This window comes from Excalfactoria chinensis, chromosome 6 (genome assembly GCF_039878825.1).
Source record: "Excalfactoria chinensis isolate bCotChi1 chromosome 6, bCotChi1.hap2, whole genome shotgun sequence".
NCBI lineage: Eukaryota > Metazoa > Chordata > Aves > Galliformes > Phasianidae > Excalfactoria > Excalfactoria chinensis.
In genome coordinates this window covers 24,064,410-24,091,071 of record NC_092830.1, presented here as the reverse complement: position 1 = coordinate 24,091,071, position 26,662 = coordinate 24,064,410, and the positions used below count along the sequence as shown (strand labels likewise).

Below are 26,662 nucleotides of genomic sequence, written 5' to 3'. Positions count from 1 at the left end.
ATTTCCTTGCAAAATATAACTCTGAATCTTCAGATCCTTACAGGGCTGTTCTGCTAACAGTACCAATTCCTATTTTTGGTACACACTTATATACTTTGTTGAGAAGTATCCATGTTGTATCTATTAATTGTATTAATGTTTTTAGTAATTCTTAACTTACTACCAGTTTAAAATTGGGTGTAAGAACACTGATAGATTACATTTCAATCCTACAAACTCATTAAAGCTACATAACTCCAAAGAGTAACACCGCTTATCGGTACTGTTCATGTGACTGCTGTCATGCACGCTGATCCACAGCAAAGCTTTCTGAAACCACATGCATGAATTACAGCATCTAAATCACCTGAGAAATAAAAAAGACGAAGCATTCCTGCCTTCCTATACAATGAAGTCTTATAATACAATATTAAATAGTAACAGGAGCAGAACGTTTTTTTTTAAGCTCTCAAAGATTTCTTTTTCTCCCTCAGCATTCTTTATGTTCTTTAGCTAATTGAAAATGCTTCCGCAGAGATGGATGATATGCTTACCGACTACAGAATGCATATCACCATTGGGAGACCGCAGCAAAGTTGGTATCAGTTAGGCAAGGTGCACAGGGTAACAATTCAGAAGTCCCCCCACAAGAAATCAGGCAGAACCACCGCTAAATAGTTTGCCTGTTGAACTTAATTCCATGTGGCAACTCCTGGGAGTGCCCTATCCAAAACATTCAAAAGAGTCAGAATCTAGAAGTTTCTTTGTTAAAAACGCTGTGCCAGACCAAATGAATTGGTTTTCATAGTATTAGAAGAAGAAAGCTATCTCCTTTTAAGCCTAACTACACATAGTAGATCTTTTTCCTTTCAAGGTGGCTTTGCAACTTATTAGGTAACCATTTAATTCCACTGAGCCAGGCCTTGCTTACCAGCACAGCTTGAGGCTCCTGTTCAGGAGCAGGGTGGCTTTCTAGAAGAACAAAGGGATATTAAACAGCTGATACCAGTTGTAATTTAAAGCTTTTTAGGCTTAGGAGGAAAGCTTTATGCTCGAGTCTAAGAAATTCATGTTCCTTTGTTCTTCAGAGATGAAGCCAAAAGCTCCTCAGGGTTGCACTAGATTGCTGCTCCATGGCCTTGTTTCCCTCAGAATAAAATACTTTAGGGCTAAAAGTTTCATGTTTTGTTTCTTGAAGACACCAGATTTTTGTTCATTTGCAGAACTAAAAGGGACAGCACAGCACCACCCAGAGCTGCAGGAGCTCCTGATACTGCCATGACACCTTGCTCACTGCGTTGTATGTGATGGCTGAAAGGTGAAAAGCCTTCACAGCCATCACTCAGGAATCTGGAGAAAACCCAAAACATGATCTGGATTCTCCTACTCTCAGGGGATGTTTTGTACTCAAAAACAGCACCCGTAGAAAGCTCCCGTGAAACCGGGGGTACCGTGTTTCTCCATCGCTGTACAGCAGCAAGCACACAAGCTGTAACTGTATCTGAGAAACAACTGCTTCGCACGCCCCAGCAGCGGTCTAGTTAAAGATACAACACTACGATCTCAGAACAGCCCGTCGGTGCAAGCAGACACAGACACAGCCTCCCCCGCATCCTCCCTTCCTTCCTGGCGGTGCAGGTGCCATACCGCGGCTCCACAGCGGCAGCCAGGCACACGGGAGGGAAGGGGTGGGCGAGGACAGCCCTCGGACCAGGCTCTCCCTCAGAGCTCCCACAGCTCCGCAACCACAAAACGTTTCGCTGCGGAAAGCACGCCTGTCTCCTTCCACTCACTGAGCAGCAGGTCTGACTGCGATGCGAGGCAGCAGCTCCACACAAATCAGCGCCACGCTACAACCATCCCCCCCCACCCCCGCCGCAGCCCCCCACCATTTCCATAACACGCACGCGCCCCACGGCTCCCCCGTGCCCACGAGCAATCCGCGCACGCGCAGACGCACGGCCGCGTCCCATTGGCCGGTTGGTCACGCACGCTGAGCGGGGGCTCGGCGGAGCCTACGGGTCGCGGCCGCCGCGCATGCGCACTCGGCGCCTGCCTGCCCGTCCGCGAGGAGCAGGCGCGATGCCCCCACCCGGCGAGCTGGCCGGCAGCCGAGCGTGCGCAGTCGGGACCCTTTCGGGAAGGTTCTGTGCCGCCCGTCGCTCCAGCCTTCCTCTCCAAGGGGGATCCTGTCAGGGTACGGGCCGCCCGCAGCCCCGCTCCTCCCCGCCCCGGTGCCCGGGCCTTTCCCTGTTACCGCATCCTGCAGCAGCCCGCGCCCTGCTCCTCACGGCCCGGTCCCCCGCAGACAGCCCGGCCCCCAGCCGTCGTGCCGCGACCTCCCCTTTGCCCCCGTGTCTTTTTTTAATTCCTCAGCTCGGCTGCTTCCCGCCGGGTGCCCCGAGCCGGCCCGGCCTCAGGCGTTCTCTGTGGAGCGGCTTTCAATGGGCCCTCCGCCGCAGGGGGAGCTCCGCGCCCCGCTGGGGTCGGCAGCCGCTGGTGGTGCCCGGGCCGCCGTGGGGTCGGCCCCGCCGAGGTTAGCGCGGGGCAGGCGGGCCTCCCGTTCGCTGAGCTGCCGGCCTCTCCTCTTGCAGATGCTCGGAGCTTCTAGTTGAGACGAGTTCTGGCCGTGGGGGCACGAAGGCTGAGCAGACTGCTGCTGCTGTGGGTCTGCCTGGAAGATTTTCACCTTTGCAGCGTTGCTGCGACAGTTAGAAACCCGCTGCCTCTCCTCTCTGGTTCTTTTGGTCTCCTGGAGAGGAGAGGTGAGTTGTTGTCTTTCCCTCTTGTACAGTTGCAGTGGAGAACATAGGGTAGCTTGCAAGCAGCAGAACTTTTTCAGGATGGCTTCCAGCCGCGGCTGACTGCTTCAGTTGAGTCAGCCCTGTGAAAATGCCCATTGATGGAGAAAGAGATAGGCACCGTGTTAACTGCGCGGTTCTCTCTCCTTTGCTGCAGTGCGCACTTTCACCGCTGTCTCCTGCTCTGCCTGCTCCTGCTTTCAGCATGGTAAAGAAGAACACTATCCCTGAGGGGTAAGTATCCCTCACACTAAGCGAGAGGCAGGAGCGGGCACAGCCCTGCCCATAGAAAAGGAGCACTCACTGCCCCAGGCGCTTTCTTGCCACAAGCGTCTTCACTATGTACTGCCAGGTAAGGTAGGTATCTTCTCCAAGACAGGAACAACACAGCCGTTCAACCCCCGGGTGAGTATGATGCTCCAGCCTGTCTGAATATTCTCCTTCATCAGCCAAATGCAGTCCTGCCTTCCTAACTTACTCACCCCCAGATGCATACTTAGCTGGGGAAATGAGAGAGTAGCCCATCCTGACTGCTCAGAGTAAGGAAAGAGCAAATAATATGAGAGAGCTGGTTGCATGCACCCAATCAAGAACACACAAGTCCAGAAACACATTATTCTCTTTTTTTTAGTTTTTGTTTTTACAATAGGATGACCAAAAAAATGTTCTATCGGTGAAAATAAAAATAATAATAATAAAAAACAACCTATAAACCAACATATTATTCTAGTTGCTTTCTGATGGCTTGAGTGGGAGTGCATATGGGCACCAATGAGTATTCTGATTTACAACAATTGCAGTCTTGCTATTCAGTTTTTATGTTTGTTTTTGTTTTTAAATAAAGTTGAAGGAAGTCCAAGTTTAAAAGCTTAACCCCTGTTTTACTGCTGATATTGGAACAAACTTTGTAGTAGGAGGGTGTGCTGAGATATAAAGGCAAGTTGTAACGGGACAATGACTTGGAATTAGTAGATATTCTGGGGAAGGTGAACACGAAGCAGAGGAACTTTAGAACATTCTTAAGAGGAACAGTGACATACAAAGAGTGTTACAAGCAATGAATAGAAACAAACAGTAACTTTTAGAAGTAGTTTCTAGAAACTTGGATTATTTTAATAGCAGACAAACTCAGAGACCAAAATTAGAATCAAACTTAAGAAGATACTATGGATGCATTTATTTGCTTGAAAGTTTCTGTGAAAATTCAGTTAGAACTTGAATACAAAAAGTTATTCTGAAAGAGGGTTAGGCTTGCAAGGGATAATAAAGGAAACCTGTAAGAATAACATCAGCTTGTTTTTTTCATACTTAAAAATTAATGTGAATGTATCAGGTACTCATTTTTCCCTTCTTTTCCCATGGTATTTGAGCTTGAGGTGCTTTTAGGTTACATGCATTGCTTCTGTAAATATGGAAGAAGCAGTGGACTGTGCTCCTGGACTCTGATTAGAAAGTAACACCTGACAATCTTTCATAGAGAGGAACATCTGTTGTAGAGTATTGCTTGTAAAGATAGTGTTACTGTCTGACAACGCTCATGACACTGAAGTATTCCCAGCTTGCTGGAAGAAGTAAGATTGAAATACACTATAACATGGAGACCAATCCAGATGGTATTTAACTATGGAAGTAAAATCTCCATCATATCACAGTATATTAATAACTGTAAACATAACACTAACATTTCTGTTTTGTAACAATAATGCATGAGAAGTCTGGTAGTAGATAAGCAACAGACAATGTTTTTTTAGCTTGTCTTTGTTACTGCCTCCATTTTTTATGCAGTTCTTAACAGTTTTAATTCACTTTCCTTTCTGCTAATTAAAGCGTTATGATAAATCTGAAGGCTCAGTTGGGCTTCAGCTGGAGATAGTACAAATTAAAAAAAAAAAAAAAAAGTGTATTTTTAAAAATTGGTCAGCTACTTAGTGTCTCTCTTTACAGAACTGTCTGCAGCAGAACTAAAACTGCCTGTATGAAAGGGTTGTATTACAGCACTGTGCAACCTTGCCGGAATCAGAACTGTGAGTGTACTTGCACCTGAAGAAGTATTAATAGCTGATGTTGCCACTGGGTCTGCAGTACGTGTCTCGTACCTTGCTTTTGCATACCTGTTGCTTTCCCCTAGCCCTGAAAGCTTGATCTTATGCTTTTTGCACAGCCTTTGCTCCAGCAAAGAGGAGAGGAAGTAGTCTGGAAGTACAATTTTCCTTATTCCCTCATAGCAAAAATCATGTCTCCCTTTTCCCAGTAAAGTCTTGGAGCAAAACTAGGGTGTGCAATATCCATTGCAGCCTCAAGCCTATAGAATAGTGCTGTAGAGGTGATTTTGTAACAAAATGTGATTTAATATAACAGAAGGATGCAAGTGTCCTGCTCTACTGCACTTTCCACCAGGGTCTGAAATGGTCCCATCCTTTGGTGGTTGTATACTATGGTGTTTTATTGGGAGTCAGACAGTAGAATTTATTCAAGCCATTTAATGAGCTTTCACAAAGTTCTGCAATGGTTTTACAGGGTTACACGTGGTGCATCAGCATCCCAGACCCTACTGTGGGTATAATCTCATCAATTCAGGTTCTACCTTGAATCGTATCTGCAGAAATATAACCTTATTTTTATGTTTCCCTTAGAGTCTAGAGAAAGTAATAGTCCAAGGAGGGGAGTATTTTCATTATAAAGACAAAATTGAGTGATTTCTGCCTATGTGTTGTGAACATACTTTTATCAGGATGCATGAAGTTTGTTGCAAGGAAGCAAATCCATTTGTTACCGCACATGTAAAATTTTTAGACAAAAAGCAAGACAGTAAAACAATGCTTTTCACTTAAGCAAAAATGGATAAGCATAATAATATATCTTAATGTAAACCAGATATAAAGCCACTTATAGTTTAGCTAGCTACAGTCTGTAGTAGCAATAATAATTTTACTCATTTAACTGGAAGCCATCAAGGAGTCACAGAAATTGCAAAGGGAAGGGAAATGACGTTTAATTAGAGTTTCACACTTCTCAACTGAGATGTGATTTTCTTATTTGGAATGGCTGGTAAAATTCTGCCTGCGTTCTGAGATAGTTGATGATAGTTGGGAAGTGATGAAGACAAAACATGATAGGGAAGTGGAAAAGGTAGAATTAAGCAATTCATTAATATCTGTTTCAATACATTTCAGATCTTAATCTGCATGTATTCCATGGACTGTTTACTTATTTGAAAACTTATAGAAATAAAGTCATAATTAAAAACATGTTGTGTGTGTGCAATATGTCGCTTTCTATTTGAGTGCTATTCTCTCTTAAGTACTTTTCTATCAAATAAGTTTGGGGGTTGTGGTTTTATATAGAGACCAGAAAAAAATTAATCACCATGTTGGGTTGATAAAAGCCTCTCAGCTGTTTTGATGCAAACTTAAAGCAGAATTTGATTTGCAGTTCTTTTATACATGTAGGTTCTGAAAGGTGTTTGACCTGGCTGCTCATTTTATGAAAAGTCCAGAAACTACACATATTGTCAGGTTTGCCTTAGAGTATGATGACTTACTGCCTGCGTTTTGACAGCTGTTGTGTTTCATACAGAAGTTCTCTTTTTTTGCCTGATATGTCTATCTTTACTTCATTATTGCTTGGGTTATTAAGCTGCAGCATTTTACTGAATTTACAGTTCCATCTTAGACTCATATCACAATGTCTTTGTAATGTGACCGTCCTATGACCAGAGCTGTCCCCACTGTAATGTAAATACCTGAATGTTTTTAATGCCTAGAAGCTGTTTTTAATGCCTAGAAGCACAAATTATGTCTGTGTCTCATTGAGATACCGCTGGCTTTTTGAGAAAACTTCCTACTATCTTCTCAGCTGCTTTATGTCCAGCTCAGTGTTTTTTACTCAAACCTTTTAATCTTTGCTACAGGAATGGTGATGGTGTTGAGTCTTGTAAATAGGATTTTTAAGAAGCTTTTTTAAAAATCATTTCTTGCTGATTGGTAGTTCTTTGGAGTTTACATTGATTACGGTAGATTTCCACTTATACAGTGTTCTAAGAGAAAGCTGGTTAAAGGCAACTTGAGTTTCTAACCTACAGCATCCAGCTGCATGACCTGACTGGTCTTCTGTGCTTGGGATACTTTACTTCTGCCTTCCTTTAAAATGTTTCTAAATGTGTATATGCAAGTATGGCCTTTGGCTGCTTGATGAATGAATCCCACTGTTGTAAAGCATGCTGTATGTTTTATTGGTGTTGGTACTAGTTTCTCTATTCCCAGAAGCAGCCCATTTTCTGATTCTGCCTGCAAGTTCGAGAGCAAACTCTTTTAATTTCCTGAGTTATTAAAAATAGCCAGAGGCTGGAGTTGGTGTTAAGCTTGATTTTCTCATTAATTTTAGCAATAGTTCAGATTAAATGTACATCTAATAATGGTTCGCTGCATTTAGCATCTTTTTAAGATGATCACAGTGGTTTGTGATGTGAACGACATAAAATTAAACTACGCATGGGTTTGATTAAACTTCTCTTTGGTACAGTTTATTTAATTTTTTTTAACTGACCGCATCTTGCAGTCTGAATACACGTGGGTTTTGTTAGGTTGGGTAGTTTTTTCTGTATGCTTATACTGCTTGAGATCTTAATTCATATTGAATTTATCTATCTTAAACTAGGAGGCACATTACATGGAATGTGTCCTCTGGGCATGGAACATATTCTTACACTGGCATCTCTTAAATGTGCTACACGAAGAATTCCTTTAATGCTGTGTAAAATTAGTGAATACCATTTCTTTGTGGTTTTGGAATTACTAAGAATTTGACTGTTGTAACATAAATCCTCATATTACTAAAGTGACTTTTGCTTAATTTTTCTCCTATCAAATATTCTTTGTGGTTTTGAGAGTATCAAGAAGATGAGCAGTGAAAAATGTTTCCCTGAAAAGGAAGTATACTAGAGTGAATGTATTTGCAAAATCTGAAAGCTTTCTACCTTTTAATGAAAATAAACTTAGTATTTCATTGCCATCCAAATAATTAAGTGAGGCTGTAGCAACTTTCTAAGACTGTTTGATTCAGCCAAGTTGAAAATTTGATTCAGCCATTGAAAACCTTCTGGCAACTGTAACGTAATAAGTGGTTTTTGTTTGTTTGTTTTTTTACCTGTTGCACTTTGCTTCTGCTTCACTTTACGTTGGTGCTCCTTGCCTGTAAACGCTTCCAAATGTTTTGAGGGAACAGAGTTTTCTGGAAGCTGAAAAAGAAAAGAAGGAAAAAGACTATTTGGAATATACTGTTAATACCTCAAAACAATTTTGTGTAATAACTGCAGATTTGGGGACCTAATTCTGCTGTGTGATAGCAATAGTCATGCACATTATCTGTAAAAAATATTTTCTTTATCATAGTGCTTTATGGAGAATAAATATTTGTTTTATTATGACTCCTGATTTAAGGCTTGCAGACAACAGGAATGTCTTTGTGTAAGTTATGTGGAGTGCTAAATAAGCTTCCTCCCATACCAGTCCTGTGGTAACACTGTTGATATACTATCATCTTTTAGGCAGTTCCCTGTTTCATGTATCTCAGAAGAATGCTAAGCTCTTAGTTGTGTTCCAATGTGTAAGATCATAACAATGAATTTTTATGGCTTTCAAAAAGCTGTTAGTTTGTTGGTGAGACAGTCAGGTTACTAATAGATGATTTTTAGAAAGCTGATTTTACATACATACAAGGATTTAATTGGCCATCTTTTTCAAGCTTTTGCATATATCCATTGCAACTGCTTCTTTATGTAACCAAGCAATTTAGGAACTACTGGATTCTACTTTTTGGAAATGTAAATCTTAAAGGTTTACACTAGTAGGTGCCCATCGCAGGCAGAAAGAGATAACTACTGTGTATTTATGCTTGAAGTTTTAAATAGTAATTACATTAAGTCTGTGCTAAACATGACAGCAGAGTTACCTGATATTTGTAAGATACTTCATATGGTTTGAAGCAACTGTTATTACAATTTTAAAGAAAAGGGCTTTTCATGTGCTTTATTTTTCTGAAGTTTTAATCCGAAGAGGACATGCGTCGTTTTAGAAGTTTTACTTAGAGCTACCTGTGTCTTTTGTTGACATCTGTTGTTTAAAAATATTTTAAAGTAAATCTTAATTTTATTACAGATGGAGGAGTTTGACACCAGTTGGGCAGCCCATACCAGGAACGAGATTTATTGCATTCAAAGTACCTTTAAAAGGGGTATGTATAAACAGTAACTACACATTGCCCTTACTAAATACAGTACAAAAGTAATGAAAAATAGCATTAATATTCACATGAACTTCAGGAAAGATTTATGAAAAAATATTTTGTGATCAGATAATCAACCCAGTCATCTACCAATGACTTTATTTACATAATAGTCTGTATTTTTTCATTCTTTTGAAATATGTGTTTGATGTTACTCTTTATCTTCTGTAAATCAGACAGTCTCTAACCAACCAGAAAAGTCATTTGATTGCTAATTTAGTGGCCTAAATTCAACATCTTATTTAACATCCTTTCATGACTGTTAGAAGAAAAGTCTGATTATTAGCATGGGAGGGGGCTGCAATATGAATAACAGTCTAGGCAGTAGAAGCAAAAATACCATTTTTCAGAGATGAAGCACTTAATAAAATACACTTATCACTGCAGTGCTTTTTAAATTAGAGATTTAGATTATTCTGTGATTCTGTGATTATTGGTAAGCTTCAGTGATATGAAGAAACACAGTATTCATAGATTTATTCTACTTTTGTGTTAGTAACTCCATTAGTTCCTTAATAACGTGGAATAGAGTCTTAATCCACTAGATACACTAAGCTAGATGTGTAAATTTTTTTGTGACAGAATGAAGTATGGAGACTTCAGTTCTTTGGTGGGTTGAGGTACACAATTGCAATTTGTCTTTTTATATAAAAGAATACAAGCGCTGTACAAATTAATTCATACAAGTTCTCACTTCAGATACACAGGAAATAAAAGTTTCTAAGTTCTCTTAATATTCAGTGGCTAGACATAACCATAGCAGTTAAAAGTAAGTATTCTGTCTAAGCTATTGTGCACAGATTGCAAATAGCTTTTCATTACACAGTTCACTGTTCACACAGTAAAGCAAAATGCTTGCAGTTATCTTATTTTTGTAGGATGTATTTCCCCTTGATTTTAAATGTGAGTTCATGTAGTAAAATTCTTACAAAGTCTGTGATAGGCTTCTGTAGGTTAGTAGTTGTTACCTCAAAGTTTATAAATTCAGTTTCAAATTTTATTAAAAATCAGCTCTGAGCAACTGAGATAATTGTGACTACACTTTGTTATATTTGGGCTTAGACAACCTCTGCTGTTCTTTTCCAGTACATCAATATTTGAAATACTCAGCAGTAAATACTTTCAGCTCTACTGTTTCAGCACAAGCTTTCTAATAATATAGTGTTTTGATAGATAGGAATGGCCCACTGTTCATTCTTTAATTAGAATTCCTCTCTGTTTCCAGGCTCAAATAAAAGTGCTTGCTAGTGTCTTAGGTTGGAATCCATACAGTCAAAAGATGGAATAGTTAGTTACCCTATAGCATCTGTGGTTCTGAGAGGTGTGTGGTCTGTGGCTGCCTTCTTTTCCATTAGTTCTGAGTCCAGACTACTTAAATTTCTTATTAAGAAAGGAATTGAGAGGTGGCTGAGGCTGCTGCATCTGTTTTGCCACTCTATTGGTGGTGACAGAGCCTGTGTCAAAAGGCTCTCACAGTGGACAGCGCTATTCAGAGAAAATCCGGTTTTGTGCACAAGGCATTTTCATACCTAGAGTGGAGAACACAGTTCAGAAACCACAGCCACAATAGGGTGAGTAAACAATTTTCACACTGTGTCTGTCAAATGAAATGAATTATTCATTATCCACCAACATGCCATTGTATTTTAGTCTTGTTTAACATTTCCCAGTGCTAGATGACATGCAAGTACTTTCTGCCAAGAGTTGAACCAGGGAAAAGAATGCCTGCTTAACATTTGCAGGGAGAGAGTTAAAGCCTTGAGAGTAAGTGAACTCTAGCATCTCAACTTCCGGTGTTTCATGTGAAATACACTGTTAATGTGCTATTGTGCAGGACAAAAGAAGTTTTAGGGGGATGGATTGCAGTGTTTTGGGGTTTCCTTGTTAGTTACTTAATCAGGATGTATATAACATTATTATATATATATGCTGCATTCTGCAGGGTTTTTGTCAATCAACTTGGTGCTTTTTTGTTCATGTTGTGTAAGTGGAAATTCCTCCACGTTTTCTCACCTCCTCATTGGAACAGGCATAAATTTTTATTTTCTTTTTCAGCCATAATATAAAATGATACTGTAATGTTTGATACTGTAAATGTTCCATTTTGCAAACTGCTCTTTTCCTATTTAAATAAGCTGAAAATAACAAATGTCTTCTTATTAGAACTCAAAAAGCAAACGATCCTTTTCTATTGTTGTTGTAGGCAATTAACCAGAGGCTTACCCCAACCCAGAAATTTACACCAAAAGATTTAATTGCTGCAATGAAAGCCCTCAATGTGGAGCTTGGTTTAATTATTGATTTAACGTATACCACGCGATACTATGAAGTTAAGGTAATGTAAGAATTACAGCAAATTTTATAGTAGGTACTGCCATAATTGTTTTAAAGTATTTTTGTATTTACTCACCTTGAATTGGAATAGACAAGTTGAACCATCTAGACTTATTTTGTGTCTCTATAGCAACAAAATGCTTTATGACAGGAAGAAACTACTCCTACCTGCTAGTTACATGCCATTTGTGCTATGGTAGCTCAGGACAATGGATAGAGGCTTCAGTGCTAAGCAGTATAGAAAAGATAGTGGAGACATGTGGCCTGTGCCATGAACACATTCTCATTTATGTCTAAAGGTGTTTTTCTTTAGCATTTTTTTCACTCATTTTCAGTGGAATCCACTGAAAGAAAAAAAAAAAAAAAAAAAAAAAAAAAAGGATACACTTTAAAATTGTGTCCTTCATGATAGATTTGTTACTAGTTGATCAGCTGATAGAATTTTGACTGCCTCCAATTGAAAAGGAGAATAAGTAGCAGTGTTGTAACTGAATGTTGATCTCCCAGTGTACATTGGCTTGATACATTAAGGGGGCAGATGTGTGAACATGATTGTGGTTCTGCAGGGCAGACACTGCTAATATTGTTAAATGTGTTAAAATGGAATTACAGGAATCTGCTCTTTAATTCATGTGCTGTCTTATTAAGGATAAGTAAATGTTGTACAGAAACTTTCTGCTCTGATAAGGTCTTTGCAACAATAATGTAAATATTGGTTTCTGAGAGTGTGTCTCTTTGTAGAGTCATGTTTCTATGCTCCTCTGGAACAACTGTTTTGCATCACTGTTATTTTAGGTACTGTTTAAGGGTTTTCATTGATGCAAGATTTCAGTAATTTTTACCATGTTTTTCTTGTTGCTAGGATTTACCTAAAAGTGTGCAGTATAAGAAACTTTATACTGTTGGACTTGAAGTTCCTGATAATGCTACTATTCTACAATTCAAAAAATGGGTCAGAAAATTCCTATGGGAAAATGCAAGAAATGGTAAATATCAGCATCTTATGCTGTAAAAGATAAAAAACAAACAAAAAACCCACCTTTGGTGCTAGCTGCATCATTTATTAATTACAATAGGTCCTTTAAGACATCTGGGATCTCAGACTTTCCACAGCACTTTCCAGTTTATGTGCTGGTAAACATAGCATACCTTATAGCTCTTGTATTTAAACCATAACCTTACTCAAAAGTAACAGTTCACTTGAATGCTCTTCTTAATAGTAATATACCTGTATCTGTCATGTGGCAAAGCAGCTCCAAGTGAGAAAAACTTGTTTTGAATTTCTGGCAGCTTACAGATCCACGGCTGAGAAAGACTTTTTTGTATAACTGCAAGTATTTTTGTATTCTTTGATTCCACTGTAGTTAAGCTTCTTTATTATACTTTTCTAATTGTGCTGGGGATGTCTTCTCTATCCAGTGCTTGTTGAATGCCCCCATCTGAACTCCACCTTTTTCACAAGGTTAAAATCGGTTGCGCCCATCTAGCTGATATAGAATACTCAATAGAAACAAAGCCTTCATCAGCCTGGCTCAGATTGTTCCCCATAAACTCAGTGTTGCAGCTGCTGCTCCTTTGTGGATGTTGAAAATAGTACAGTGTTTCTGTGATGGCACTGGGCACTGATATGCAACCTAATCAAGCCCACTTAGTCAAACACAGCAATTTTCTGAATTGTTGCCATCATGTCCCAGCAGTTTTTAAAGGTCATTTTGCAGATGCAGTGTCAGTATGTCCACAGTGTGGATCTGTTGCTGGTTTTTGTGTTTTTGCATTAGCGCAGTTGTCCCTGGAATGGTACAAGGTGAAACGTGTTCAGGGAAATGAGTTTGAAAATATTTTGCCACAGCCTGTTTGTTTGTAGTTTTACCTTTTCACTTTTTTTGCTACTGAGCTCTGTAAGCAGATTTTTGCTGTTGATTTATCTGTTATTGAGGAACCATTCCTTCAGGCTTTTTTTCATGCTAATAGCTGTGATTATTTTGGCATTTTCTGTGAGAAAGTAGAGTTTAACTTCCCACTTGCTGCAGAATGTAATGATGGTTCTGGTGTGGGTGGTCAGCTCTGTTGAATGAAAAAGCTCTGACCCAAGTCTCAGGTATAAGAGCCTAAACTGGAAATGGTGGGAAAAAAAAAAAGATACAACAAAAAGCATTTGTCCTTATTGAGGAAACTAGTGTGCAAGTTCTGCACTATCTTGGCTTAGGGAAGCTATTTAGGAATTATTAGTTTTTATCTGTTTTTTATCCAGTGACTTTTTTTAATGTGATAAAGAAGTCTGTATTTAAGTGTAATTATTTCTTATTCTCAGAATCAAGAGAATGAATTCCTCATTTGTTACTGGACGAATACCCACTGTTCCAGCTAGTGAGACTATTTTGGCAGTTTATGTGAATTCAGAGGTGTGAGCTTTCAATTTTTGTTAACTTATGCATTGTAACATGCCCTCTGTTTCAGATTGCCCTGATAACTAATCAAGATTCTTCTCACAAATAATTTTCAATAAATTTGTTCTTCTACTGTCTGGAAGGTTAGAACACCAACCTAGAATAAGCTTACGTGATAACATGACTGGCCTGTTTTATGGCAAACAGTGAGAGTGGGTCTCATTCAAAAATTTATCAAAGTCCATTTCAGAGACCTTCTGTCAGTACATTGTCCCTGCCTGAACTTTGCACTTCTGATGTTTGAAGTTTGTCTTCTAAATCTAGATGTAAACTCTCAACCAGTTAATATTCTTCTGCCTAATTTTGCCCTTATGTATCATTTATTCTCAATAAATATGCACTTTTTTGTGTGACAAGCAGAGTAGACCTTTATGTATTTTAATTTGATGGTTTTTTTGTGATGTGTATGAGTATGAGATAGTCTGGATGAGATTTTTACCAGTGCCTTGCATGACCACATCACTGTTTCCCTTATTGGCAATATCTCAGTTGAAACAGCCTGATAGTAGGAAGTTATTCTCCTTTTAGCCTTCAGCTGATTAGCATGATCTTTTCAAAAAGATGTTTTCTTCTGACATAATTGATTCCCATTAGAGTCCTTCTCTATGTCTGAACCTGAATACTTCGTCATTATGATTTGTCCCAGCAATCACCCTAATTTTCAGTCCAGTTAAATTAATTATTCCTGTAATGCATTTCATACTCCGAGATACTAAGGATATTATGCATATTTTTTTCTCCTTTTCATGAGTTTTAAAAGAATTTGTACATTAACTTAATTATTACATTTGCTAGTTGGTAAGGGGTGCTTTCAAAACCATATTGTATTCTTTCCTGTTACTGCAGTTCTGGCTGAAGGCTGACAGCTTTCACTGATATCATTCCTTTTTTGTATGTTCTGCAGAGTTAGTCTCAGTCTTCACGGGTTTGGAAGTAGTGAGTTAACTGCTGCTAGAGATCTGGCATGAAGATTAAGTCTGGATGTGTTTGTTATTTTACAAGCATGACAGTACATGACAATATCATTCTATAAATAACAACAAGGATTTATCATGGTTTCACTAAAAAGTACAGCACTTTTTTTGTCTTGTGCTAATTTCGTTCTCTGAACTACTAAAGCCTGTGTTTTATCTTTTTGTAGAAAAACTCATTGGTGTCCACTGTACTAATGGAATAAATAGAACTGGCTACCTTATATGTAGGTAAGGGTTGGAAAAAAAGTAAATCAGTGTTCACAAAAGATAGTGGCTTTATATTATAATAAATATTTTAATAATATGAAATAATATTAAAGGTTATTTATATATATATATTAATAATCTTTATAATCCCTTTGGGACAGCAGTCTAATCAAATTTTTCTTCAGATATCTTATCGATGTTGAAGGCTGGGATCCAGAGGCAGCAATTCAAGGTATTTTACGTGCTTTGAACTCGGACAAACATTTAGTTGTAATTCACATTTAACTATATTTGTATTCACAAATACTGCAGTTCTGCTTGCGTGGTGTTCTGTTGCATGTTGTTACCTTGTGGTAGTCTCCATAGAAGATTTTCTGCTGATTTTTCTTTCAAACAAGGTTTGAGCATTAGCAAACTGAATGACAAGAAGTTTCAGCTGCTTAATTTCTTTTGCTTTGGCTTTTACTTTGAAGAATTTTCATTCATAGGTTGCTACCACTACTAGTTTCCATTGGTTTAAAAAGAAGTAGTAAAACTGCTTCAGCAGTCACAGCTTGCTGCAGCTTTTGTATTAATGCTATTTATTTTCTTTTCATATCTCATGATGAACAGAAAACTGCTTTCTCACATTTTTGTGTCTCAGTTTAAGCGTATGTTATTGGACTCATTCCTCTTTTTCCTTAGCTTTTGGTGATGCTAGAGGTCATTGCATGGATGGTCTTGTATATCTCACAGATCTCAGAACACAACCAATGAGAAGGTAAGCAAAGGCTTTTAGTTGCACTCTTAAGATTTTCCAGGATGTATTTTAAAAGTTCAGTTAGATTTGTAAGCCAAAATTGTTCCTCTTAAACATTTTGTAAACAACTACATAAATTCTGCAAGACTTCTGATATGAATAACATGAAGTACCTTTGTTTATACTTTGAATTTATATGGCTTCGTATACTACTGAGCACTGGTGCAGTTGTATGCTACCATCTTAACTGTATTTAGTTTGAATTCTCTTATAAATTGAAAAGATCTACTGCAAAGATTTCACTATAAGCTCTGCTGTGCTCTGTCTGCTGTTGATGGTGTGGTGGAACTAGATTGTTTAAAAATAAAAATGAAAACAAAAAACAGCCCTAGTGGAGAAAATAAGGTGGAAGATTTTCTCAAAGCTCTTGCTTTTAGTATTTATATTACTAATGCATATGGATTCTTTTGTCTTTATCATATTCATGCCCCAGAGTACCTAAGAATAGTTAGCATTTACATCTCAGTAAGTTATTTGTACCAATTACATCTTGTAGCATCACATTGATTTTAAAATAGTATCTGATTTTGTTCGTTTTAGTTTGAGTGCCCTTTGTTCTTGTTTAACTGCCTTAATTGCTTTAGAGACTGAGTATGGTTAAGTAAGTTACCTCTGTGCTGGACTTTCTAAAGTACGGTACTTGTCTCACATATTTCTGATGTTGTTCCAAATGTATGAAGAAGCCTTTCCCTACAGCACTTCCTCAACTAGATTTACAAGTTTAAAATTTGCTATGAAAATCTTGAATGTTTGTAAGTTTAACTTAACATTAAAAAAAAAACAAAACTCAGTCTTCTCAACTGAAGGATCCTTCTGATTCTTTTTTTTTTTTTTTTTTTCCTCTCTCAGTATGTTTGGGGAATAAAGGGAAGCTTATGAGAAATGTTTTTGTTCTTCATAGTAACCTTGGAATGGATGTATGGGATTCGGATGAAGATATCATTCCCCCACCAAATGCAACTGAAGGACCTGTGGAACAATTCCCAAATGAAGATTTTCAGGGGTAAGAAGTTGAAACCTGGAATGAAAAGCCAAAAACTCCATTTTTCCTTACCATGAGATGATTTTACAGTAGCAATCCATTACAATGTTACAGGAGCACATCAGCTGACTTTAACAATTAGATGCAGTGTTTGGAAACACTGGCAGCACTGAAATATTCTAATTTAAAAGAGATTTGATTTTAATGTAGCCAACTCATGCAAAGTATATTTACGGCATTAGAAAAAGTAATGAGAAGATAAAGGGAAGACAGGGAACATGTGCTATTAGGAACTGGTGAGCAGTAAGCTCTTTTGGGAAAAAGAGCTTTGCCTGCTGTTCTTTATTATTCTACAGCACTCTGCAATTAATTAATTAATTTCATATCACCAGTTTTGCTTGTTGAACAAGCACTATAGAATTATAGTTGAATGTATGTCATAGATTCTGATTTGATATTGTTTGAAAGTTTTAGAGTTTTGCTTAGAGTTTAGATTCTTAGCAACTTTGATACGTATGTATTTTATTTGCAATGTGTTTCATATCAGTTACTGGATTAAAAAAAAAGCTTTAATTAATAACTTGTTGTACTTACAAGTACAGATGTCCTATTTAAGATAAAAAAAATTCTTTACAGGTCTGGGAAAAGATTAAGAGTTTATGATGACAACTCTCATAATAATTTGCAAGGACAAACACAACTGAGAGATTTTGATTTCGTTAATAAGGGACCTGGACGAAGACGAAGACCGTTTCATGACCATCAGATTCAGGATGATTTAAGAGCACCAATGGAGATGAGCAATTGGGACTACAACAGGGGACCAGGACAGAGGCAAAGACCATTTTGTGATCACCAGTTTTATGATGATTACCAAGAAGATGTACATCTGGAAGACCGAGACTTCAGTAACAAGGGACGTGGGCAACAGCTGAGACCTTTTTATGGACACCAGTTTCGTGGTGATTTACAGACAGAGAGACCATCAAGGAACTCTGAATTTAACAGAGGCCGTGGGCAAAGGCAGAGATCTTTTCCTGACGGTTCATCCCACAATGATTCACAGGAAGATAAGAAGTCAAAGGATTTTGGTTTTAGTAGCAGGGGCCGTGGCCAGAGGCAAAGACTGTTCCACAGTCATCCATCTTGTGATCAATTTCAGGCTCCAGTGCAGTTGAAAGAGTTAGATTGTGTCAATAAAGGTGCTGGCCAAAGACTGAGATCCTTCCGTGACTATCAGTCACATGATGACTTACAGCTCCAAATGCAACTGGAAGGTTTTGAATTTGTTAATAGGGGCCGTGGTCAGAGATCGAGACCTTTCCATCATCACCAACCTCACAATGACTTACATACAGAGATGCATCTAAAAGGTTATGATAATAAAGGTCCTAGGCAAAGGCGCAGATCTTTTCACGACCGTCAGCCTTATGATGACTTACAGGAGCAGCCTCAGTTAAAAAATTTTGATTATGTTAACAAAGGGCAAGGACAAAAAAGGTCAAGACCTTTCCATGATCATCCTGTTCAAGATGACCTGCCACATGAATGGTGTTCAGACAGGTACAATTGAAAGTACTACAGTTTGAACTAATTTTAGTTGATATTTTTCAAAAGCCTTCAGTAGTTTGTTTTGCTCTTAGTATATAGTTTTTTTGATTATCCTTTAACTGTAAGAACAGAACTAGCAGCACTTCTAAATTAAGTTTTAAGCTCTTTTGTAATACACTTATTTGAAACAGTCATCTGTTTAAAATCACACATGAATGGTCAGTTAATTAACAGTTAACTTGTTATTTTGAACTATGGATGTATTTGACTTAAGTTTCAGTGTTGCAAATATGAAAGCACATTGCCTAAACTAAAAGATTGTGCTTCTTTAAAGCTCATGTTTCACCTTTTTTAGATTCAGCTTGAAGCAAAACAAATTTAAACAGCACTCATCAAGACGGAAGATATAAATCTTTGTTTATGTTCCCATCTAAACTCAGATAACAGTACTGTTACAAGGAAGTTTGATGTTCTCTTATTTGATAAATTATTTGCTAGGAATTCCTTTGCTTCTGAACATGTGTCATTCTCCCAGAAGCATATATCACTTATTAGTAAGTTGGATTCAGTAGTTAAGTTTCTTGCAAATACATTTAAAAATATTTATTAGATCTTTCAGAACATAGTTTGGAAATTTGCAGGGCTAGTAGAGCTTAATTTAATCTTTTTCATTGTACAGGTGAAACTAGATACTATAATCACCATGAGGCACACCTTCTTGATGTGTTAAACTAATACAACTAAGATATTCCTAATAAAATGTCATTTGAAGAAATGTTGTTATTAAATTATTTGAAGTAATTTTAATTGGTACATTTCAAAAGCCTGCAGTCGTTTGTACTCCTCTTAACGTATAATTATTCTGATTTTCTTCAGAAGTCAGTCTTTTTCTTCCCATGAAAACGTATCAGAACCTCAGTTCCCCTCATCTCCTTCACTTCACGGAGATTATGGATCTGATAATGATGACTTCAGCAGAAGCTATAGGTAAATATCTGGTTTTATATGTTGTTTTCTGACTTACAATGTTACTCTTTCAGTATCCAACTAAAAAAATACAAATTAACTGTGGTGTAAAAATTTGTTTGTTTTGTTTTGTTTTTTGCTTAAATACAGTTTAAACCATTGAATTTGAACACTGAGCAAATAACGTGACTAAATTGCAGTCCATCTGTATCAGGCTTTATATGGATAAGAGTAGTTATGAAATTGTTTGAGAGTTCCTCAATTAAGCCATTCGTATGACAAGGAGCGTTTTAGCTAACTTACAAAATACAAAAAAAGCCCATGTTTGGTAAGTAAAAAATTTAAGTGCTGATACTATATTTAACTCTTAGCTGATGTCTAACAACATGGATAAAGGAGAGTGAGGCAGGCTCTTCTTCATGGTATGCAGCGATAGGGTAAGGGCAACAGACTCTTGTTAGGCTATAGAATTTTTGATGGTCTATATGGAAAGAGGCATTTCTTTGAGGATACAGGAATGCATAGCCTAGAACAGCTGTGGAATCTCCATCCTTTCAAATAACTTGAACTCAGCTGGATGTGGCCTCTGTGCGACCTCATGATAAGAATGACTTTGATCAGGGGCTGGACTAGACACTACTAGAGATCCCTTACAATAACATTCATCTATGGTTTAGTGAAGACAAACATTTAAAATGGGAAAGATCGTTCTCAATCAGCTTTATATGCCATTTATTTTATGAAGTGCATACTGTACTTGAGAGTAAAGGGAATCACTTACAAAAAGTAAATATATATGATATTTTGTAGATTCATCTGTTGCAGAAGAATAGGAAAACATTTTGCAATACAAATACAAAGTATACTGTTGCTTGAGACTGTGTAACAGACAGACACTGTTAAGTATTGCTCACAAAATGAAAACATGGGTTCAGGAACAAAAATGGTTCCTAAGTAAAGAAACCTTCAGTGAATAGGTTTTAATTTTAATTAGAAACAGCAGTTGGAGCACAAAGCATTTTCTAGTTAATTTACCTACTAAATTGGTAAATATTTCTAACACCTAGTAGAGAAGATTTTAGTTTGGGAGGATAAAAACAAAAGTAGAAATCTGCTTTCTTGTTCTTTTCGGGCTAGGCAATTTTAATTTCTAATGGTTTCACTGTTCGTGTTTACTCTTCCTACAGTAATCGAGCAAGCTGTCCTGAAGACAGTAGGAGAGTGTATCCTTCAGATGAATTTAACAAGGGAAAAAACAGATTTGCACCATATTCTTCATGTGCAATGCATCCATCCTCATCTGTGCACCAGGAAGATAGTTCATTAGACTATGAAATAAAAACTTTTGAAGGTGAAACTACTAGAGAGATGGAACAAGGCAGAAGATTACCAGTTGTAACAGTTGATTACAATTACGGTCTCCCATTAAATTATGGACCTGAAGAGGAAGAGAGAACACCTTATGATGTACCTCCAAGAGAGCATTACAGCTGGAACTAAATAATTTAAAAGCAAAAGGCACTGTTTCCTCAGCTTGAGCTTGCATCAATCAGTTCTACTTTGTATGTGGGCCACAGTTCTTTGGTTGGTTTTGCTTTTGGCTTTTTTATATGATGGGAAAACGCAAACTGCAGTAGTAGAGAACTGATCTCTACTGTAAGATTCGTTTCTACTTCTATATTTATTAGGGTGTATGAGTTAAGTGTAGTTGGAGACCAGGTCTCGGTATACATGGATGAAAGTAGTCATTCCTCTTAGCAAAACTGAAGCCATGTACTCTAAACTATACAACTTTCTGAGTGATTGGGTGACTATAATTGTCTTTTGTTTTACATTTATTTAAAATGTATGTAATAGTAGGATGCTAAAGTCATAATAAAATAATGTACCATCAGGTAAACTACCATTAAGGTTATAGAAAAAAGTACTATGGAATGAATGAAACAAATTTATGTCAAGTTCATCTTTTAATAACAGCAGCTTGTTATTATTGCTAACAGTTATTGCAACACTGCAGTTTAATTCCAGTTTTTCTGTTCCATCAACTGAACTGACCTAGGTGTACAATCTTTTTTTTTATTTTTTTTTTTTCCCCAGACTGCTGAGAACTTGGAAGTGACTGGATTTGTAACAGTGCGAATGTCAAACTTTGTTTTTCAGCAACCTGAATATTCTGTGCTGTCTTGGTTTGGGTTTTTTCCCTAATCCCCTCAATTATAAATGCTTCAGAATAGCCCAACGCAGGTGAATTTCACAGTTTTCTTAGTAATGTATCCAAACAAGGCAGTTCACATACTAACAGACTGCCTGTCTCAACTATCCAAGATTGCTTCTATCTGTGTTCTTAACAATTCCACGTTTGTCAGCCAAAGGTGTCTCATTCTTCAGTTCTCTTTTCTACTGGCTTCCTTTTACAGCAGAGCAAAGCAATCAGAATGGAAGAGTAACTTCCTCAGGTAAGTTGCTTTTAGAGTGGTGTATTGCAACAGTCTCTTCTGAAGTGCCACTGCACCTGGGCCTCAGGAGAGTAGAATAACAAAAATAGCAGATGTACAGCAGCAGCTCAAGTCAAACAGTTAAGAAACTGCCTTAAAGCAACACGGCTGTAAAGCAAAGCAAGAGGATATAACCGTACACTAGAACTCTGCAGTGTTCATAGCAAGAACTCCACCTGTTTTGCCTTTTAACTAGCAGCAGAAAACAGATTTCTGAATTCAAGGGACTAGGACTCTACTACATAAGGACTAGATTTAGGAAGTTCGGAACCTCTGGCAACTTTTGTTGATTTTTAACACATGCAAAAAGTTCTAAAAGTCAAAGGATTTCACGCTTATAAATTCAAAGTGCAAATATTCCATTGCCTGTGCAACTGGTAGAACAACTTTGGCTTTGTTCGTTATACAAAGTAAATCGTTCCCTCATTTTTAGAGCAACTAGCCAATAGTATTTCCCATTAAATCTAGCTTTGTGAGCCTCACTCATGTATTCTCAGGAATGAAGCTGTAATGCAATGTAATGCAATTTTGGAACTGAGTACTAAATGTAAAGGAAAAGGAACGTTTCTTCCTTCACTTGTTCTTTTAAAATGAAGAGTAGAACAGAAGTCTTTATCCATGCTTCTTTATTTAGGGGAAAGGAAGATCTGAAACTTGGGGTACCATATAGCCAGATTCGTAAAATAATAACAAAACACACACACAAAAAAATGTTTGTGGTGCTCTCCTTGAGAGAATTAAGATTTGTGGACTGGTATTAAAGCATTTGTTCTCTTCTTACATTATGTATGTAGTATTCATAAAGTGAATAAAGAGCAAATATTTGCTCTTTATGTTTTTGGATTTGAAGAAAATCTTTAGGATTGAAGTGAGCCTACGTTCAATCTTTTCTTGCTTCAGTCCAGGGCTGCTGAATGGCTGAAGAGCTGGTGCAATGCAAGGTTTCATACAGTGAGAAATGTGGCAGCTCCATTAGGAATTAGGATGGATGATAGCCTTTAGTAGACCTTAGTCAGCTCCTGCAGGACTGTTTGATAGTTTCCATTTGGGAGTGGTCCCTGAAATGTATCTTACCTCCAGAAGTATGCTAGGAATTGCTAAAAGAGTGTCAGTGGCACAGATTAAAACCTTCCTGAGTTGGTTAGCATGGAAGATCCTATTCCATTGCCAGGGAATGCACTGATATTAGCAGACATCCTCAGGTACGGAGAATGGCTCTTAGTATTGTAACCATTGCAGGTAATTTCCAGCAATCCAAATACAGCACCCACAGAAAGCTATAACAAATGCACATGGTCTGTTTGTGGTGCTGCAATGCAGAAAGCCTCCCAGCTCACCACGTAGCAATTGGTAGTAGTCAGTGACCTACTGCTGGCTACCTTCAGTCAAAACTTAGTGGCTTGGCAGGAGTACAACTGATGCTCAGTTCAATGAAATGATGTGCTAGGTACTCCCAATCTTGGAAATTTATGCGTAAATGTATCTGAAGTGGCTCTACATGGAATCAGCTCCATGCCACATGCACTGCTTCCATTGCACCTAATGGCTGGGCCCAGGCTGCCTAAAACAGCTGTAAATGCAATCACAGCATTGGCAATAAAAATTATCTGTTAAACTGTGAACATTAATAATTTGATGGAGTGGCCTTCAGATTAAGAGCCATTGGTGCAAGAGGCTTAAAAACGTAACCAGTAAGGATATTCTTCTTCAATACAATAATGCATGATCTCATTTAGGATTTACTTTTTTTTTGGCTGCTTTATGTAGCAGGTAAAAGAAAACTGTTTAGAAGCGTGTCTTTTCCCTCTAGACTGTAGCTGGTATAAGGAGTTACTATTTTAGTGTCTAAAATGATTTGGTTATAAACATTGCAAAAACCTGTAGTTCTGTAATTCTACAGTGATGCTTGGTATTTCTTGGTCCAGTCATTTTCCCTAGAGTAAATAATGAGGACTTGTATACTCCTGGCAACTCTTAAAACTACAGGATGTTTTGTAGAAGACAACATGCAGGACCCTGAGCAACTTGCCTCTGAAGTCAGGGAGCATCTTGTAGGCAGGTATAGTTTCAGTATTGATATGAAGATGTTTTTGCAGCCCTGGTGCAGTACTTAACAATTGTGCTCATCACTCAAAGCACAACAGGAGTTTACTGTAACTCAAACGGGACTCTGATAAGGCAGGCTAATGATAATGTACAGATGATGCTTGTGCCACACCAGTTTGCAAATGATTATTGCCACTAAGTTACCCAACTATGAACTGCCAGCCTATGGTGACTCCCCAAGGTGGGTGGAAACTGAAATTTATAGTGAATAATCATGTTCACTTGGACAAATATAATGGAATCGGTGATGGCTGCAGTGCCCTTTCAAGACCAGCCATAAAGACTGCAATGGATTTAAGACATGTCCTTATCCCAACCTTTGAAAGTTGGCATGTGAGGAGGATATAAAGCACTCCAGAGCTCAGTACTATAGGTACAGTCACAGAGTGCAGCTCCTGCTGTCTGATAAAATAAATACCACTTTTATAACTATGTCGGATTCCTCTTTTCAAGCAAAATTAATAGATGTGATGTTTCCATAAAGGGCTTTGTGATGACTAGGTGGAAATAACCAAGGGTGGTTTTATAAATATTTTTGTAGAGCTTAGGACAAGGCTTTCCCTCCCCATTGTTCTTAACAGAATTTGTCAGAGCTAAATCCACATAAAATATTACTGAAAATATCTCACGTTCCACAGCTGAGTCATTACTGCATATTAATCTCTGTAGTATTCAATTACTAATTGATCCACATGGTGGAAACTGGAATTAAGTAGAATGCTTTTTGTTCTTTTTAGCTGAATATTGTATTTCAGTGGCACTGACTAAAATAGGTTTCCTTCTTTTCTTATATCTTTCATAGTGTTACAAAAATATCATAAAATGTTGTTGACCTCATCTTTGGATTTTCCCAGGGAACCTAGAAATACCTGTTATAATATGGCATAGCAATAAGAAGTAGGACTTCGATGGACAGTGTTGTTTTCCTATGGCATCAAGTGAGAAATCTTGAAGAAAAAGAGAAGTTGTAATAGTTTTAATATAAATAACTACTAAACCCTGACTTCATATAAAACTTCCTTCTCTGTTACTGCCCTGAAGTGAATATTTAATTGGCAGCCTGATTCTCATCAGGCAGCAAAACATACAGGTGAATACAAAAAGGAATTGCTTTCATGCTGTCACCAACTACTGGTATATGATTCCTCTCCAGGCTGACTCATATTTGCTTCAGCTGTCAGTGGAGTGTTCCTTCCTGATCCCAGTGGCTAGCAAGCACCAAACCCATAGATCTTTCTCTTCTGCTCCAGTCACCAGAGAAGCAGGTGAGAAAGTAACCTGGTTGTAGGCCACAATATTGCCCTTTTTCTTGAGGTGAAAAGGCAATGGGGAGGGGGAAGGGAGGACAGACAGAAAATAACTAAAAAGAGAAAATTGAACAGAGGAGTGAAAAGGAAAATGTCAGGAGGTGGCTAGTTAACAGTGTGAGAGAAGGGAATGTGCAAAAGATGTACATGTGAAAAGCTGGTGAAAGATTGCTGGCTATAAGAAGTGGACACAGACTAGAGAATCCTACTAACTTCTTACCTGGGTCTTCCAGCAGCGTGAGCACTTTGCCTGTGTAAGCTACCAAACACAGCAGCATTCAGGCCTCTAATCCTTCAACAAATTCACGTGGGAGATTAAAACTAATTAAAGCTTTCCTTTAAGCTTTAAATATAATCTAGGTGTAGAATGATAGCCTGAAGATACACCCTCCAGAATCCAGTGAGAATTTCAGACAATCAGATATGAAACTGCCACAAATCTGTTTCATTCATTGAAAACAATCTCATTGTTTGAATTTGAGAATCCAGTCCAACTTGTATATTGCAAGTGTATAGCTGACTTATTGCACGCTCCAAGGGTGATATCAAAATGCACCATAAAGTTACTGTAATTGTGCGTATTGCATAAAATTTACAGTTATGAATTAGAGTAACATAGAAATTTGAAGCAACAGCTTCACCAAGGACAGGAAGTAAGCCAGCACACTCCCACTTGGAAGCAGGAGTCATTTTCTTTCTTTGTAAGCAGTGTTCAAGCCTGAATGTTCCACAAAGGAAGATGAAAGAGCCCCCAAAATAAATATACTTAAAAGCTGACACAGATGACAATGACTTTCATGCAGTTCTTCAAAACAACCTCTTTTAACATAAATACAGAGATTTTTTTAACTTTGGAAGTTATACTGCCAAGCTAAAGCCTATAAAACAACATTAACTCTTTAAGGAGAAGGTAACAGACTACATGTTGATAATGGCTAACGTTAACTGTTAATCCTGTCTCAAGTGGACTGTTTCCACATCATGTTGAGTGATTTAATAGTGTGGTGAGTTCTGATTTTCAATAGTTACACACCATAAATCTTTAAAAGGCCTCAGTATATTCTGAGAAGAAGCGTTTACAAATTAAAAGAAAAATACTGTTTTCTGTCATTTGGTACAGTAAAGGATGTATTCACCCAACCTGTTTTTAAATCTAATATAAGCTCAGTAATTGTAGCAGAACTTGTGACAATGCCTACAGATAAGCCTTCTTTTCTATCTTTATAAAGCAACAGCTTTTGGAAAGAGCTAGACTAGATGTGAAACCTCTGTTCTTGTTTAGTCAGCATTACAGCATGTTTCTACATCTGTACATCACTGATGACAGCACTGCTTTTCTATTTATGTTGTTTGTACTCAGTTTGTGCACACTGGTATTACATGCACTTTTTTTCCTTTTTAAACTGCACAGAATAATGTCCCTCTTGCCTTA

The 26,662-nt window shown here is 37.9% G+C and overlaps 1 protein-coding gene across 1 annotated transcript; it reads left to right on the top strand.

Annotated features, from left to right (window-relative positions):
* Positions 1-516: 516 nt before the first annotated feature.
* Positions 517-26,417, top strand: LOC140254072 (uncharacterized). The gene is made up of 13 exons (XM_072340273.1): positions 517-603; positions 1,916-2,176; positions 2,938-3,014; positions 8,936-9,011; positions 11,266-11,397; positions 12,259-12,382; positions 14,985-15,045; positions 15,210-15,256; positions 15,709-15,784; positions 16,725-16,826; positions 17,442-18,368; positions 19,233-19,343; positions 20,510-26,417. The coding sequence occupies exons 1-13, from the start codon at positions 517-519 to the stop codon at positions 20,820-20,822; spliced, it is 2,394 nt and encodes a 797-aa protein (XP_072196374.1). The 3' UTR covers positions 20,823-26,417.
* The last annotated feature ends 245 nt before the right edge of the window (positions 26,418-26,662 follow it).